Genomic DNA, 17542 nt, shown 5'->3' with positions numbered 1-17542 from the left:
CTGCACTGAGCATGCAGTCCTACACGCTTCTCTGCAGAAATTAAATTCTGCCCCTACTAGTGCAGAGAAATGAGGCCTCCGTCCTACTTCTTACCCTTCTTGTTCAGTTAGTGACCACTGGCTTGGAATTTACCATTTCAGATTTGTTGTTTTCTTAATAGTCTTTTCTCCAAAATTCCTTTAATGGTCTGTGTGATGTAAGGCACTGACTAATTACCTTCACTGTGAAAGCAGTAACAAACTCACTTTACAGGTGGGAAAATTCCAACAGAAATTTACCCAAGGCCACCGAGTTTGCCAACACCAGAACCAGCAGACAAGCTTGAACATCTTCCTATCAAACTCAAAGCTTATTCTTCCACCCTGTGCTTCACTACTGCTAGAGACGTTGAGTATTAGCATCTCGCCCCCTTCAGAGGCAGGGCTTCTGAGGACTTTGGGAAGTGTTGAGATTCTATGAGCCTAAATTGCATCACATTCAACTTCCTTAGCATCACACAGGTCAGTGACTTGCAATCTTTCTGGAGAAAGTCTTCAAGGATTTTTTTGGGAACAATCTCCTGTCATCTTCTCTTCATCCTGATTCCAGTCCTCAGCTCCTCTCTTCCAGCTTCTGTTGCTCACTCCTCACTTTTCAAATTCTCTACTTCCTTCAGCTGTAGCAGTGCTGGCATAAGGCCCAAGCTAATAAACCTATCAGAGCTTATTAGCTTGGTATCCACTCTAGCCCGCTCTGTACCTCATCCCTAAAGTTAGCATATCTCATTACTATTTTCACTTACTAGTTGAGACCTGTCACACAGGAGGACGATAGCAATGACACAAGAGAACCAAAAGCTTTTGTGCAGTATTCTCCCTTATCCTTATCCGGAAAAGCCATTCTTTCTTTTCCTGACCCACTCACCCCCACTTTGTTCTCTACAGCTTTTCTGACTTTGCACAAGAAAAATTGAGAAACTGCTCAATATGCTGACTCCAGAATTCTCTGATATAAAAAATGCTGAAGTTTGTTATGCCTGTGTCTAGAAATGTAATATAAATATATATATCTAGCCACATTCACACCTGTTGTATCAATCTGCTGCAAACACAAAAAAGAGTAAAAACACTTTGTTCTTTTTTTTTGTAAAAGAATAACCTGCGCAAATGGATACTACCATAATCACCAGTTAATAAAGCAGCTGTACTTTCCTGAAAGGCAAGTCCCCTTTCCATAGGCAGGCATTCCCACAAACACTGGCTGGCAGAAGCACTGACAAGCAAGCAGAAATCCCATCTTTCCTTTCACAGGGTCCCATTTCAGGTTTAACAAATTAGAAGGTGACATCCCATTATAAGCTCACATATAACACAAGAGATCTTTTTTTAAAATTTAACTAGTGTAGAACAGGATTTCCTCCCTGTAATAAGGACAAGGGAGGGAAAGCAGAGCTATCAAAACAACACAAGGAATCTTCTGCTATTTATCCGAAGCATAAACAACTTACCGAGTCGCCCTCCACCGAATGTGTCGTAAACCTTGGTCTTAACCTCATTATGTTATCGCCATGCCGTGACATTGACCAGGCTTGTGCCATTTCAATTGCCAGTAAAGTGACAGAAGCATTTTCCTCTCAGCTTCCTATCTTAGGCAGTCTATAGTTTTATTCCTAAATGTACGTTATCTCTGTTCTAATGCATAATTGCAGGGATAACAAGCAGAAAGCCTCCATATCAGTTACAGTCTCTCATGCACGCTGACTTCAATTCTCAAAGTAGCTCCAATTTTCCTGACTGCATCAAGAGAATACATAACTGTTCTTTGCAAAGTCATGCATGAGCTTTCTTTACTTCTACATTTAAGCGAAGTCTCTGCAGAGTTCATTAATACAAAAAAAAAAAAAAAACGTGCACCCAATTCAACTCCCCTCCATTTGTGCAAGTTCAATAGTTTTCCAGTGAATGCACTGCAGAAGTAAAACGTAAAAACTGCTGAAACAGATTTCAAGCATTTGTTATTGCTACATTATATTGTTCTGGCATTTTTTCTTAAAGCCAGTAACAAAAACTGCAGTGAACATAAAAATATGAAATCTGGGTTTTACTATAAATGTGCATTTGAAAAATGAAAATGCTTCACAGTCCAAGTTACTATCCCTAGCCTTGATAAAAATGGCTTGAGGATTTATAGGAATTATTATTACAGGAAGCCAGATTGCAGAGAATCAGTTAGAATACCCGTGTGCTATTTGGCCTAAACTCGTAATACGTAACAGCTAATCACAATTCATCGCTAACACGAAAGGGAAGGACTCATTTATTGAACTCTTCTTTATTTAGTTCCAATGCTTATACTAATTACTGTGGCATCATATCAAATAGGTCTTGCACCTAAAGACAAGGCTTATTAAAACGGAGATAGGACTATAGTTTTCTGGTTTTGTACAGGCAAACGAGGCTTGTGTCTCTTGAAGACTTCTGTGGAAGGCATACAGCAATAAATACGCCCTATCTGACCATGGCTGATCACATCTGTGAAATTCATACAGAGCAATTATTTTTCAAAATGTTATTCAGCTATCATTTTTCTGCTTTCACAGAGAGAAGGAAAGAAGCCACTCACAGTTCAGAATTACTTTCTCTTCTATCACCACCTTCTACTCCATTAACTTGTTAGAAACAACTGATTGAATTTTTACCTCAGCCCCCAAAGATAACAAAATACATGCTCATAGGTAGAAAAGAAAAAAAGCACAAGTGAGTACATGAGCTTTTATAGGAACATATTATTAACCTCAGCTTCTTTCTAGTTGCTTCCATGTAAAGTTTGACTCTTTGAGAGTAAGGTCCCACTCTTCTGCAGTTCCTGCCATCTGAAATAGCTTTCCTTTAACTCTGAGTTTCGTCTATTCTTTTATCCCATTCCAAAACACAAGTAACACATTTTTTCACCCTTATCTCACCCATTTGCCTCCACTTGCCCTCCCTATTGCTCAGTACTTTGCTCACTGATCAAAACACACAACTCTCTACAATTCTGTGGAATATTTCGGAATGCAGCATATGACATACTCAAAAAGTTTGTTTTCCAACAGCAGTATATACGTGCCAAGATATATGTATATCACCCTGAGAAAATAAAAACAAAAACAAAGAAAAAACCCAACAAAACACACAAAACAACAACCACAACCAGGGACTAACAGGAGATCACAGGACCAAAAGCTGCTGAGCAGTCGGACCTGCAGAGTTTGATCTATAGTGTAGAATAGAGTCTTAATTCCACTAGTCCAAGTCTTTCATGGGATACTAAGTATCCCATTTTCCATTTTTAATTACTTTTTCCATTAAGACCCAAAGAACAAAGTGTAGTTAAGCAAACTTCCTATTTTATTTTCTTCTCCCCTTACTTCTGTGAAACAGTTACTTAGATAAATTAACAATGCCTCCTCATCCTCAAGGCTATAACATTTCTAAGCTTTCCTGAGACGATAATTCTATTTTTTAAATCCTACTCACAAATAATATGAGTGTTTTGAAAGATTGACATTGACCAAATGATGCAAAAGATATCTTGGGAAACAGATGCAGAATAGCAACTCGGCTCACAAGGTGCTTACATTTCCTGAGAGTAGTTTTAATATACCTTATTCAATAATGAATATACACCCAACCTAGTATTAGCCAGCAGTCTCCTCACTGAAATAAGGCAAATAGCCACACTCAATTAAACTCAAGACAAATTAAAAGTCCTCTAACCTTCAACTCTGCTTCATTTTCCTCTTTCAACCTTGCAAGTCAGAACATGCAATAACCAACAGTGTCTTTTATAGCCAGAGGATCAAATGAACTTGCTTCTTTTTAATTAAAAAAAAAAAAAAATCATTTTTGAAAGGTGCCATACTGAATTGTTTTAAACATACACACCACAATTCCTCATCGTTAAACACTAAGTCAGGCTAACAAAGATATAGCAGTAAAAGAGAAACAAGACCAACTCCCATATTCTGTAAATATAAAGAATAGTTAAAAGTTAATAATCACTTATCTCCTCCTGCTCCTATTTTAAACTTCTTTAAGAAATTACAGTGGAAAAGTATTACACTACAATTTTTTTGTTCTTTTTTTTTAAAAAAAAAAAAAACTACAGAAGTACCATTCCAGCAAAGTCCTGAAGTTCACAATTTGTTTTATACAACTTGAACAGATATTTAACCAAATGACTGACTTCCAAGAACAGCATAGATCATTTGAATTACGTTTGTCAGCTACCCCAATGATCCCTACTTTGGAAGCATGGCTTTTGTTTTCCTCCTCTGTTGCTCTAAAATTTCCTATGCCTCAGTAAATTTTAATCAGGAAATAGCACCCCAACTCTTAAACTCGAGGAACAAGTTTTCATCCTGATCCAACCAGACAAGTAGGAGATTTGTTCACATATTTGAGAGGAAGAAAAATGTTTTCTGCTAATTCAATGAATTGCATTCCAGAGCTGTTTTCTCTTGTGCCCTTCCTGAGCAGAATTCTTTGCTACAACTTCATGCTAAGCCAGAAGTAAACACTCTTACTTTTTTATACGGACAGCTCTGTCCTAAAGTACCAACATTAGCATCAGTGGTGACAGAGGAAAAGCCGTATTTTCCTACTTCCCCAACAAGAGGGAAGGAAAAAAAAAAAAAAAAAAAAAAAGAAAAATCCCAACAACTCAAACTCACAAACATTGTTCAGCCAAACGCATGTATCTGTGAAGCACAAGCATTAACATACTTCCTAGAAATCAATCATCAAGCTGTGCTTTTGTGTATCGTCTGAGAGGAGGAGAGTATCAGTTTCACAATGGCACTTTGTAAGAGAAAAAACACCACATAGTCCATGATTACAAGATTTCTTCTGCAAATACCTGCAGTTTAAAACGTACCAAGCACTTTTTTAGCATGCAGAAATTTGTTAACCAAGACATAACATACAGCACCCGTGCAATTTTTGGAACATTCTTTTCTAAAACCAGCTCAACTGAAACAGGTGCTAAAATGAACAGAGGAGACATAGCACTCAAAACCAATTTTTACTTTATTATGTTCTCATCTTTGGTGGATATATTTATGTTCTCTACCTTCAACAATCTCTCTGGCCACTTTTAAAAAGGACTTTCAAAATAGTAGGACTAAACACCATCAAAGACTTACCAGATTGGAATTGGTGGCATTGGAATCATCTTCTGGAAAGGGGATATAGATAGCTAAGGCCACACAATTGGCAAAAATAGTCAGTAAAATAATTATTTCAAATGGTCTGAGGAATGGAGTTAAGGAAATTGTTCCAAAATGCACGAACACACACACAAAAAAAATTTATAAGAATTCTGTTTAAAGAAAACATTCCAAGCCCCTTATATTCTGAAAAGAAACATATGCCTTTTTAAGTGCTTTTAGGCGCTCCCATCCAAGAATCTTCCTAATATGTCAAAAGCAGTGTAGGCCAGTCGCGTGCCAGAGTAAACACAGATTTCTTAAAAGTTTTTTCTCCTTTTATTTATTTAGATTGCATTTTCTCTAGTTTCCTTCAAGTGTGGCTGTACTATTTTTAATAGCAGAAGCCTGTTCTAGAAGGACTGTCATCTTTCCTCTTACAATTAGTTTCTCTTGGTCTTTTCCATCTGCATTTACAAACCCTGAAATAATTTTTGGGATTTTTTTTTTTGTTGTTGTAATTTTCTTCCCCTTTCTCAATCTCAAGTTAAATGCAAGGCCCCAAGAAATATATGCATTCAGTTAGAAGACATTTAATGATCACGAAGTTTGTTAAGGCAAAAGAATGGCTTTGTTCAAAATGTGCTTATACTGCACATTACCATGTATACTTGTTTTGCTTAAAAATTATTTGAGGGACTATTTCTCTTATTTTCATTTCATTTGGCATCATAGGGAAAACTAACATGCCTACACAGTACACTAGCAACACTGGGAAGCTAAGAGCTCCTTATGACAGAGAAACTAGCACCAATTCAGGGGCATTTCAGCGTGGCACCAACTTTGTTAAGGAAAAAAGCCCCAAACATTTGGGATGTTCAACAAACTAATCCTGCAGAACCTTGATGCCACAGTGACTGTCCATTGGAATCAAAGGGCATTTTTGTACTGACCAATTTGCTGGCACTGTACTTCATCTACTTTGGTGGACTCCTTCACCTCAATTGCTGTGAAGTGTCTCCAAACTCAGACTGGAGACCAGATTTACAGTCTGTCTACATTTACTTGCCTGCAAGAATATCCTGGAGGCTAGCTCTGGGATAACTCACCAGTACGCTGGAGGGGAACGAAGAGCAGGACAGTACAGGGAGAACGTCAAGTATAATCTGTGCCATAGAGTGCGTTTGAGCATGAATTTATCTACCATGGAACTGGCTTTGCAGCGTTGCCAAATGTCAACACAGCATGCATGGTTTTGGTCAGCAGACTACTGTTCTCAGCAGGTTTGAGCAGGAAAGAACTGGAGATCAGGAGGTGCAGCAGCCTGAACTGCAATATATATACAAATCCCAGGCACCTGACCACTATGTATGCACAGATACATTCTACTTTTCATATATGGAAGAGTCAAAGGGTTGCAGACTCGTCAGACTACCATGCTTAAATCTATGAATAACAGGAGATATATCATAATATGGAGGAAGAAGAGCAGATCAGGCTAGACTACATGTGACATCAGCAGGACTTCACAGATACCTCAGGGTATGTATATAGTGTTTACTGCACAAAGACCTGAATTGTCATAGGCTTTCCTTTTCTTAATTGCTTTTTTCCTAGAGTTTTTGGTTTTAACAGCATTATTATCTATTAACTTATTACAGGTTATGGGGTTTTTTTAACTTCTTTTTTTTGCACTGTAAAAATATAAAAATCTATAAATTAAAATCTATTAATATACTGCATATATAGCAGAAAATTAAATACATAATTAAATCTTTGCAAAATAAGGCAATGATCGCATTTCACTTTTTCTTATATGCAATTGCACCTTCAGGCACTTAATACCATAATGTTTGGGTAAGAAACACCATGAAAGTACCATTTGATCTTTGTTTAATATCTAGTATGCTTAGATAGCAGTGATTCAACAAATTAAGCTAAGCTTTTCTCAGTAGTTTGTAGCAATTAGGAAAAGTCGGAGTACAGAACAAAATCAAACCTTATCACAACCCTTTGATATTGTTACTTGTCATTGAAGTGTTTCACGTTTATAAACATTAGATGTCCAATGAGAGGTTCTGCTATAAAAAAAAAAAATACTTCCATCAACTCACCTAAAACCAAACAAAACAAAAAGATGCAAATATCAGCAGCTTTGGAGTGCTTTAATCACATTGTTTGGTCCTCTCTTGATCTCAGCAGTGCTGTATCCTGTTTTACAACATATCATTCCCATCATTCATTGCTGATGTTATTCATTTATCAAATGTCGCTCTGTGCTCTTTCTCTAAAGACATGTGGTTACTGGGTGCTGGCAAGTAAACCAATATTCAGCTTCATCCTGTTAGTCATCATCCATCATCTTATGCTTAAAGTATCAGAGCTATGCCAGAAGGGATAAAAAGCAGCAAACTTAATCAGGTGGATTAAAAATTAGCATGTGAACAAGAAAGGAATAGGCAGGCAGGTAGTTTAAAGACATCTAAGAATTGACAGGAACATTTTTAACAAGTTCTTCAGCTGAAAAATGTCCATGTCAGCAAGACCGAACATATTGTTTCCATCTTTCTAACACCCCACCAGACCTCCAAAGGAACAATATTATCACATTTTCTTAAATGCCATCATTCATTTTTTATCATACTAACTACTGTAAAGTTCTGTACTGCCTTCCCTTGACACGCTTATCTATCCCTAACAACCTGCTTTTTCTTTTGTATTTACCGAAGAACCCCATTAGCTTGTGATTTACTGAAAATTACTGTTGAGGTTTAGTCTTGGTTTGACTTCGGGGAGGCGAGGGAGGTACATTTTATTTCAGTTTTTGTTTTACACCAAATTCTCAAATTCCAGCTTGTGCTGATCAGACTTGGGCGACTCAAAAGGCTTTGCTCCTTCCACATGAAGCCAATGGCCAAACTCTCACTGACTTTCCAGGGAAGCAGCACTGACCCTTACATTCTGCAGTTCTGTGTCAATGGTTATCATCAATCATCTGTGACAGTCTGTCTGTTGTTCACACTACTAGATCTGGCCCTGTACTGCATTTGTACATATTGCAGGATTACTTTAACTGTCTTTCTTTTTCCCTGCTTTCTTTTTCCCTGCTTCCAGATAACTGGTATGTCTTACCATGCATTATTGAGCCTTATTAAAGTGGAATTCCAATATAAATAACAGACCTCCGCCCTGTTTCAGGGTCTTATCAAACACATTTGGGGTTTTTTCTCCTCCTTTTGACCCATTCTTCATACTGTAGAAAGGGTGATGCCACGTGTTTAACAAAAAAGCATATGATTCAAAGTATCAGACCTGTTTAATTGGTGGCACCTCTTTAAGTGCCTGAAAAAAAAAAAAAAAAGGAGGGAAAGCCAGCAGCTGCTATCAATCCCAGAGAGTCAGTTCAATTCTGGCCTCAGATATCTTGCATATCTCCCATCAATTCCAGCCTGGGCCACATGTTTTTAAAATAACAGAATTCATCTCCTAACCTTTATCATTTAAACTTCTAGTGGTTTCTTACGCAAGGGTATAGTTAAGGCTTCAATCCTAAACATTTTTTCTCCCTAGCATAAATGATCTCGCTTAAGACACCAAAAATTATTACATTTAATTCCCAGTGGTGCCTTTCAACTTAATGTACTGATTTCTTCACACTTAGAAACAGTGCCTGATGCACGCATACAATTTGCTGTTTTCCAAATGAGAACATCAAAAAGGATATTTCCATTCGACGATGCTGATGCATGCCCTCCGGATGGGATTTTTCAGTGTTAAACACAGCAGTGCCCGGGGAGGACGTGTAGCTGTGGTGGTACCCTGTTTTTTCTGTTTCCCATACTGCTGCCGTTTTCTCTGCGTCGAGCTAGCTGTGGATATTGTTGCGTTGCCAGCACTACCCATCAGTTTGGCTTGCCTGGCAGCATCAATCGCAGCTTGCCAGGACAAAGCTGCCCCTGGAGTAGGGATGTGCTCTGGGGCAAGCCCTGCAGCTGCATTGGCATTCATGTTGGCATGAGCTGGACGGGGACTCCCATAGTTGGAACCTGTGAAAGGAAAAAAAAAAAAAAAAAAAACAAAAAAAAAAAAAACAGAAATTTGTGAAGACTTTTTTTTGAACAGAAGAAAAAAAAAAGAAACTTTTTAAAAATCTTAAGTATCAGTAAAATCAAGAGCTGCAGTTAAGGATAAGTGTAGGGTATCCACTTATTACCAGCTTGTTCCTCCAATTCGACCTCTTCATTTCAAAGTAATAATACTATGCAATCATTCGTCTTGCAACAATCTCCCAACAAGACCCAGTGGACACTGAGCTGTTAGAAGTGCCTCCAACCAATATAATCACCAGGGATTCACAGAAAAGAAACTATCCTTATTTTCCTTTTTTATCCATACATTTTGCAAGTTGGATTGTTTGAAAGCTCAAAAGGTGAGGCCACTTCTCATCATTTTATCACACAGACATGTAGCACTATGCTATTTAGTACATGGCAAAGCACCCAAATAAGATTCTCAAGTCCTAGCACAAAAATCCCTATGTTTTCAAGATTATCTCAAGGTAAAACAAAATTTTAGCAGTAAGTTTAATTCTCTCTGCAAACGGTACATATGTATAAGCCTGACTGGAAGGTACACTGAAGTAGAACCTGGAACATAAATGCAGGGTTCATGGCTTTTGTGCTCTGTAGGACGCTGTGCAGATAGTTTAGGCCAGCCAACATGTATTTAGAAATTATAATTGATTCCTTATCCTGACAAGCTGATTTTAAGACAGACAAACTATTGAAATCAATGGAGTAACACTGACTTTAAAAGCATGTATTAACAAGAATGCTAAGACCTAGCAGTCCCATGTTTTGCATCTCTCTCAACCAAAATTGAGGGAGTATATGCTTTTTCCCAATCATAATAACAGAATATATGTGTCTGGTAACATGTGGCTGATATTTAGAAGGTCTTGGCAGTATAAAAAAAAAAAAAAAAAAAAAAAAAAAGAAAGAGAAAGTCACCCTTTCAAGCTAGTGCAATGGTTCCATTGTTTCAATAAAGACAGTTAAGCCACCTATGCCTCTTCAATGAGACTTTTTCAGTGATGTAAATTAAAACTTCAATCACTTCATAATGAGTGAATTTTGAAACTTCAAAACAGATTCTTTTACTCTCTGGAGTAAGTTTCAATTGAGATATGTGAGAACTTGTGAAAGATTAACTGTATTTTGCCACAGACACTTCATAGAATAAAATATAAACCATGTTAGCAAAGTGCAAGATATAATATACAGAAAGTCATGACAGCAAACTTTAATCAGGAAGAACACGTCGTTTAGATACATGCTATATAAGATTTAAGCGACTACTTATCTTTTCTGTGGACTTGCCAGTTTGCCTTTGGCGCATATGTTGAGATACAGGTAAAAGGAAGCCTAAATAGTCTACGGACCTTATTCCTTCACAAGTTATGGAATCAAAGTTCAGTTTCAAAACACTGCACCCTCAAGAGATTGTATCAGTCTCTTACATCTGAGCAGCAGAGACTATGCTTCAGAAAAAGTGTACGTGTAAGAGACAGCAGGCGCCCAGTAAAGGGGTTAATCACCTTTTACATCAAAGCAAGCTCAAAGTCTACTCCTGACCACATTCCACTTTAGATTAATATAAAAATACAGCGTTACTAAATAGATCAGATGGGCTCCTATAGACTACTGGACAAAGCAAATAGAAGACCACGTGACACACTCTTTTCCTTAAAATATCAGATGAAAGACATTCAAAAGCAGGGAACTGGCACACTGTTCTTGAACAGAAGTAATTACTCAAGATGCATATTTCATAGCTGGAAGTGCAGTGCCAAGATATCACAGCAATGACTGCACTACAAATGAATTAAAGCAGGTAAAATATACACAATCACATTGACACACAGAGTGCAACAGGCTACACCTCTACCTAGAAAGCATGCAAGATTTTAAAATTCATCTCACTGAATCGCAAGGAAAGACATGATTGAGTCAGATGTTATTTTATGTCAGGCATTGCCGTAAGATTTCCAGGCTGTTATAGTTTCATTGCTTAGCAGGAAAATCTAGAGCTTGTCTCTGCTCACGGAAAAATATCCTAGTTGCAAACCAGCCAAAGGAGGCTGGTGCGTAATGCGACTTTGATATGTGAAAGGGAAAGCTGAAAGAAACAAGAAATGAGAAATAGTTAATTCACATCCCTCAGATTTTGAAACTGAAGAAAAAGAGCTTTCAGAATCGCACAGGCTAAGCAGATTTCCTCGATGAAGCAGGCAATCAACTGGCAGACAAACTCAGTTAGTTTTCTAAGACTAAGCAAATTGTACACAGCACTACTCATGTGATACATATTTATTTTCAGACTAACTCCAGATGCAGTTTTTCTCTTTAGCATCTATTTGACCTCCCTAGCCTGAGGCATGCTGGAAAGAAAAATAAATGGAAAATTACTCTAATTATTCTCCAACTCCAGCTCTTCCTTAATACTGACCCACTAGAGTTGATAAGAAAGATGCGTGTGTTTTCCAGTAGAAGCAAACTTGCTGATCCATCGCCACCCTGTTCTTATCATGCTGACTAGACCATGTGGTCCTGAAAATAAACAGCTGCTGCATCTTAATGAAGACTTTTCTGCAATTTGGGAACATGTCAAGCTTCTCCATTTTTATTCCTTGTCAGTTAGGTTTCACATGAGGATTCAAGTCTATACATTTTGACTTTGATGTGCAAGCAAAGTTAGGGATACAACTTCTGGTGGTTTCATTGCTTTTGCTTCTACCACGATCACCAGTTGCATAATAAAGCACTTTATCTCAAATTAATTTCAAAAGATGAGTCAGTAATGACAAATTTATATTAACAAATATTGCAAATATTGATTACTGATAAAGATCTCTCTATTTTATGAAGCTCAGAGACTGCAGACTCTGTCCTAAGTAACTAATGGCAGTGACAAATGACTTAATGTACAGGCATTTTACAGAAATAGCTTAAAGAGTGAAGCTCACACAGCTTCACAGAAAGTATATTCAAGACTTGAGCAAAATATTTTCAAGACAGCATAACCAAAATTTCAGGGAGAATGAAATTCTACCCTATAATCTAAATGCTTAGTTTTAATTCCTAGGAAGTAAGCAGAACACAATTGTGAGGCACAATGCTAAATTTCACCTATAGCACTCATTTTTCCCCCACCACAAAACATTGCTGAAACCTGAGAGCTGCAGTTACTGAATTTCCTATTATCATTTTGCAATGTAGCAGTTAAAATACTTCACTCTATTTCCTCACTACAAATAAAGTTTCATGATACCTAAATCACTTTAATCATATTTGTTTATACAGTTATTAAGCTGGAAGTTGACCAGAAGTGGGAAATAGAGATTCAAGCCCCACCCAAATGCAATAACTCCCTAAGCACTGTGATCCACAGCATCATCACCCTGCTAATCCCTACCACCCATTAGCAAGAATTTGTACTGTTGACTATGTCCAGCTGGTGCACAAAGCTATTCTCTCTCAAGTAGTTCTGTGCTATGGACCACGAGTTTAAGCATTTGAATAATAATTAAACATAAAAGTCCATATAAGTGAACAAATTTGATTACAAAAATCTTTGGAAGATACTTTCCTTTCTGAGAAACAGGCAAAATTGCAGAACTGCTTCAAATGCAGACACAACAGAAATACAGGTCTCAAATTAGAGTTATGTCAGAAAAGTAACAGCTAAGGTTGCTGTACAACAGGAGATGAACCACATTGCACAAAATACCTGAATTTGTAAGCTTACAACTTATGATCACCAAAATGGTCACCACCAAAATCACTATTAAAATAGACAGTGAAGACCAGTAATGCCTTTATAAGTGCTATTTGCATTTTAATAACATCTATCTGTCATACTACCTATTAACTATCTCAAAAACATCATTAAAAACAATCTAAACAGTGACTATTCTATATGATAAGTGGACAAGTTAATGACACAATGGAATTGAAACTTTGAGTTTCTTGACTTTGTCTAGTTAGTCAAACATTTATTTTAGTGGAATTTGTGCTTAGATTAATTCTTTAAATAAAAATACAGCTATGCCGATGTGGAGTGCCGTCATTCTTTTTTTTCTATAACTTTAAAAACATCAGAATCCTAAAAATGCAAACCTTGAAACTGCGTTACACAAATGTATTTCCTCCCCAAAGTCGAGGGAAGATGGGTACAGTAAAAGAGAAAAATGGTTAAATCATAATGTCTTCACTGAAGACTGAAAGAAAGCAAATAGAAAGTAGGAAACTGGTCACACTACTACATTCATGTGTAAGACCAATTCAGGCAGACCGGGAAAAAGTTATGAGACTGAAGTGAGAGTTGCCTTACAAGAAACATGAAGAATAACACACACATTAAAAAAAAAAGTCAGCGTATGAGACTGTTAATAAGAGGAAGAATGTGAAAAATATTGATCCATTAACCAATGGAAAAAAAGAGAGCATTTGATAGATGATTCTAAGAAGGCTTAAGTGTTATATGACCTTTTTGCACCAATTTTTACTAAAGAAAAATCCATCAACAGCAAGTGACTAGTACAATTAATCCCCAACCCAAAACAGGTATCTTTTCCAACTGTAAAAGGGAAACAAGAAGTTAGAAAGTACTTTGACAATGTCCATGGTTTCAGCTACTGAGGTACCACACCCTAGAATATTTAAAGAGCTTTCTGATGAAATCTCAATGCTGTTAGCTGTTGGTTTGAACTCATGGAAGACAGAAGAGATCTCAGAGGACTGAGAAAGGGTGAATGGACTTCCCAGTTTAAAATGTGGGACAAGGGGAAATTTAAATCCAGTTGAACTTCAGTCTCCAGAAAAAAAAAAAAAAAAAAAAAAAAAAAAACCTGGAATAAGTAATATAAACTAACTGTCAGCAAGTACTTGGAGGATAAGGAGAAAAACAGTAGCAGACATGGATCTGTCATGAATACATTGTGTCAAAGAAAATAAATTCCTTCCAGAACTGAATAACAGAATTCACAGGCAAGATGGAAACAGTAGGGGCCATGTCTCACGAGTTTATTAATAGTTTTATGAGGTTTTGTATGACAATTTCACAAGGATGCTAGGGATATATGAGCAATAAAAAAAAATTGCTATAACATGAGTGTAAAACCAGTGGATGCCTGAGAGCAGTTATCATTGGTACATAGTCTAAATTGGAGGATGCGTCACATGGAGGTACCCAAGTGCCTGCCCTGGATCCGATTCTGTTCAATGTTTTCATTAATGGTCTGGATGATGAAATGGTGAATGGTGTTATTAAGTGAGCAGGTAACTATGAAGCTGAGAAGTAAAACAAATACACTGAAGGATAGAGTTTGAATTCAAGATGAACTTCATGAATTGGAGAAAAAGTCTTAAAATAGAATGAAGTTCAGCAGGGACAAAATGTAAAGTACTTAAGCAAAATGAATCATCTACCCAAAAATATTTTCAGGAGAGCCTTAGGGATTATATCGGATCCCGAACAGAACAGAAGTTGGTATTGTCATACTGCCTTCTTCCCACAAAATGCAATCATGGCAGTATAGTCAATAAACAGGGATAAAACCTATACAACACTACAAGCAATACTTCTCTTCAGCCCAGCATTGGCAGGGCTTCAGCTGAAATACAGAGGGCAGTTTCAGCTTCCACAGTTCAGGAAAGATATGGCTTTGTTCAGGCTGCCCAAAAGAGAACAAGACCAACAAAAGGCCTAGAAAACATGAGCTACAGGGCAACGTGACAGAAATGGGAATACCAGAACTCAGACTGCTGCTCCTGAGGACGTGAGGGGGAGGAGGGCATGATAATAGTACTTAAGTGTGTGTGTTTATATACAACAATATGATATATATGTTTTTTATATATATATAGATGTGTGTGTGTGTATTATTTCAAAGAACAGAAAGGGAATATCTATCACCATACTCACAGTGAATAAACAGAAGCAATGGCTTTTGCAGTAAGCAAAATTCAGGATATAACTTAAAAAAACACTTTCTAACCATAGTGACGATGAAGCACACATATTGACTCCCTGGACTGCTGGCAGTACCTCCCACACTCTAGGGCTTTTAGACCAGGCCAGAAAAACATTTCTCCAGAATCACACACATGAGACAAGATTTATAGTAAGGAGTAGTTTCTTTTATTAGTCTAAAGGAAGTGTGACCTGAAGGAAGGCCTTGGCACGGAAAGCTTATATATTTCTTCCATCAGTTAATCTATCAAGAGAGACCTCTCAGAGTAAACCCTGCTCCACTCAAATCTTTGGCTCATCACAGCTACATCAGCAGACTGTAAGACTTCTATATGCACGCTCATCACTCTGCAGGGAAAAAAGGTCAGGGCCCACAGTCCGATTGACCTAAAACTCTATTTCTTTGGTTTTCAAACCTCACGCGGCAAATATATTTTTCTAAAAGTCTAAAAGTCTTTCAGTATCTCAGGATAATAACAAGTAGCCATACACAAAGCTTAAAAATCTTGAAGTGAAATAAATCCACTTATTTGTATGATAAGAGTCTTTTCTGGAAATCTTTGTTACATTTTCAGTTTACATCCCTGGAAATTTTCCCTAGCAAATGCAGGGCTGCACACACATAAAACCCACTTTCTTTAAAGCATGATTGGGATGTTTTTTCCTTATTTGCCTTAAAAAAAAAAAAAAAATTGACAAGATGTTAATTCTGACAGCTAACTGACAGTGACACTAAAGTGACACTACTTTTTCCAAAAAGAAGATTTCTGGAGGTAATTTGTAAGTAGAAACAGGACTTAAAGTGAAAGCTGGATTGCAACCTGAACTATGGCTTCTACAATAAAATTTATAATATACACGTACACTTTTAAACATCATGTCAGATGAAAATTCAGTGTGTAGTTGTTAGCCCAGATAAGAGAGTTAAAGAATTTTTCCTGTAAATTATTTTGGGGCTTCAGAACACACACATAAAAGACACATGATTTAAGACAGTTCACTTGCCATAGTTGAGACTAAACATTTTTTTAAAATCTAAACAAAAAATCTTATTCAGGAATCATGCTTCATTTGCAACAAGATCTTTGTTTTCCTTTATCTCCCCCCTCCAAACAGAGGCCTTTTTTTTTGCTGCATGCTATTAACATAAGAAGCTGCAATGAGCTACTAGCAATGTGAAAAAGTAAGTCCATTTCAATGCAGAGGGCAAGTGCACACGCTCCTCTCACTTCAAGTATTGGATGTCTCCAAGTTAAATATTTATGCTTGAAAATTAACTATGGACACTGCATGGTAGGTTATGGTAACTTTGACAACACTGTTTAGATTTTGAATTTTCTGAGAAAGGGACAGACTTTTATCCTACATTAGTAGAACTTCCAGCACAAAGGATTTCTGGCTCATTAATAAGACACAACAAGAATACAAGAAATAATAATTCCCTATCAACACTGGAATAAATCATGGGGCAACTCTTCACTTAAAATCACAACATATAGTTCTCTCCATGTGAAAATACCCTGTTTCAGAGGATGTTGGAAATCCACTGCTTCCTGATAAGATCTTTCCCTCTTAGAAACAAAAAGCATCTAGGCACCAAGATGGAAATTTCTAATACTTCCCTTACTTTTCTGTTTGAAAATGCTATGGTTTTCAGTGAACACAATTCAGATGTTTGGGGTGGGTGTTGTTTTTTTTTTTGCTTTGGAGTGCTTTTTGGCGTGGGGGAGGGAGGCAATGTTTGAGGGTTTTTTTTTAATAGAAGACACAATCCTGTACTTGTAGTAAAAGTAAATTATATTCTTATTTACTGACAAATTTGGCTTTTTACAGCTCATTCTACAGCAATACAAATGATAGAACCCTCCCTTCTCCCTCTTCTAACTAGCAGGTGATAATAAGTTATCATCTAAGATTTCATCATTCAAGTGCTCCTTCTTTCATTTCTTTAGTTTTATTTCTTTCGGTTTCTGAAACAAAAAGCAAAGCAACAGTCTGTTCTACCTCCTTCACCAAAGAGGCATCTTGTCAAGTCTTGCTCAGAAGAATCTGGAAAGCCACAAGTTTGAAATTCCTCAACAGTCACAAAAAATCCATCTAGCTTATAATTTTCTCTTCCGTAACAATGGATTCAAGAGGACTGGACTGGGAGGTAAGATCTCTTTCATAGAGAGGAGGAAGAGGGAGAAAAAAGCATGAGGCCTACTTAATGTTAAGCCCTAAGGCAAGTGTCTAATATGAAAAGTTTGATAATTGATGTAGACATCAGGAGAGCCAGAGAAGTTTCATACAACTCAGCTGGACTACAAATTCTATTAGGAGATAAATTATTAGGCTGAGGG

General features: G+C 37.1%; 1 protein-coding gene across 1 annotated transcript in view; it reads right to left on the bottom strand.

Moving 5' to 3' along the window:
* CACNA1C (calcium voltage-gated channel subunit alpha1 C) overlaps positions 1-17542 on the bottom strand; it is a 446904-nt gene that overhangs the window by 407809 nt on the left and 21553 nt on the right. Inside the window, exons 2-3 of the mRNA XM_086755747.1 lie at positions 8891-9214; positions 5166-5269 (exon numbers count right to left, since the gene is read on the bottom strand). Of these exons, the coding sequence (XP_086611873.1) occupies positions 5166-5269; positions 8891-9214 (428 nt within the window). The remainder of the gene's footprint in view (positions 1-5165; positions 5270-8890; positions 9215-17542) is intronic.

The sequence above is a fragment of the Chlamydotis macqueenii genome, chromosome 1 (genome assembly GCF_036417535.1).
Source record: "Chlamydotis macqueenii isolate bChlMac1 chromosome 1, bChlMac1.mat, whole genome shotgun sequence".
In the NCBI taxonomy this organism is placed as follows: Eukaryota; Metazoa; Chordata; class Aves; order Otidiformes; family Otididae; genus Chlamydotis; species Chlamydotis macqueenii.
The sequence above is the reverse complement of the archived record's forward strand: the minus strand, read 5'-3'. Positions and strand labels throughout refer to the sequence as shown.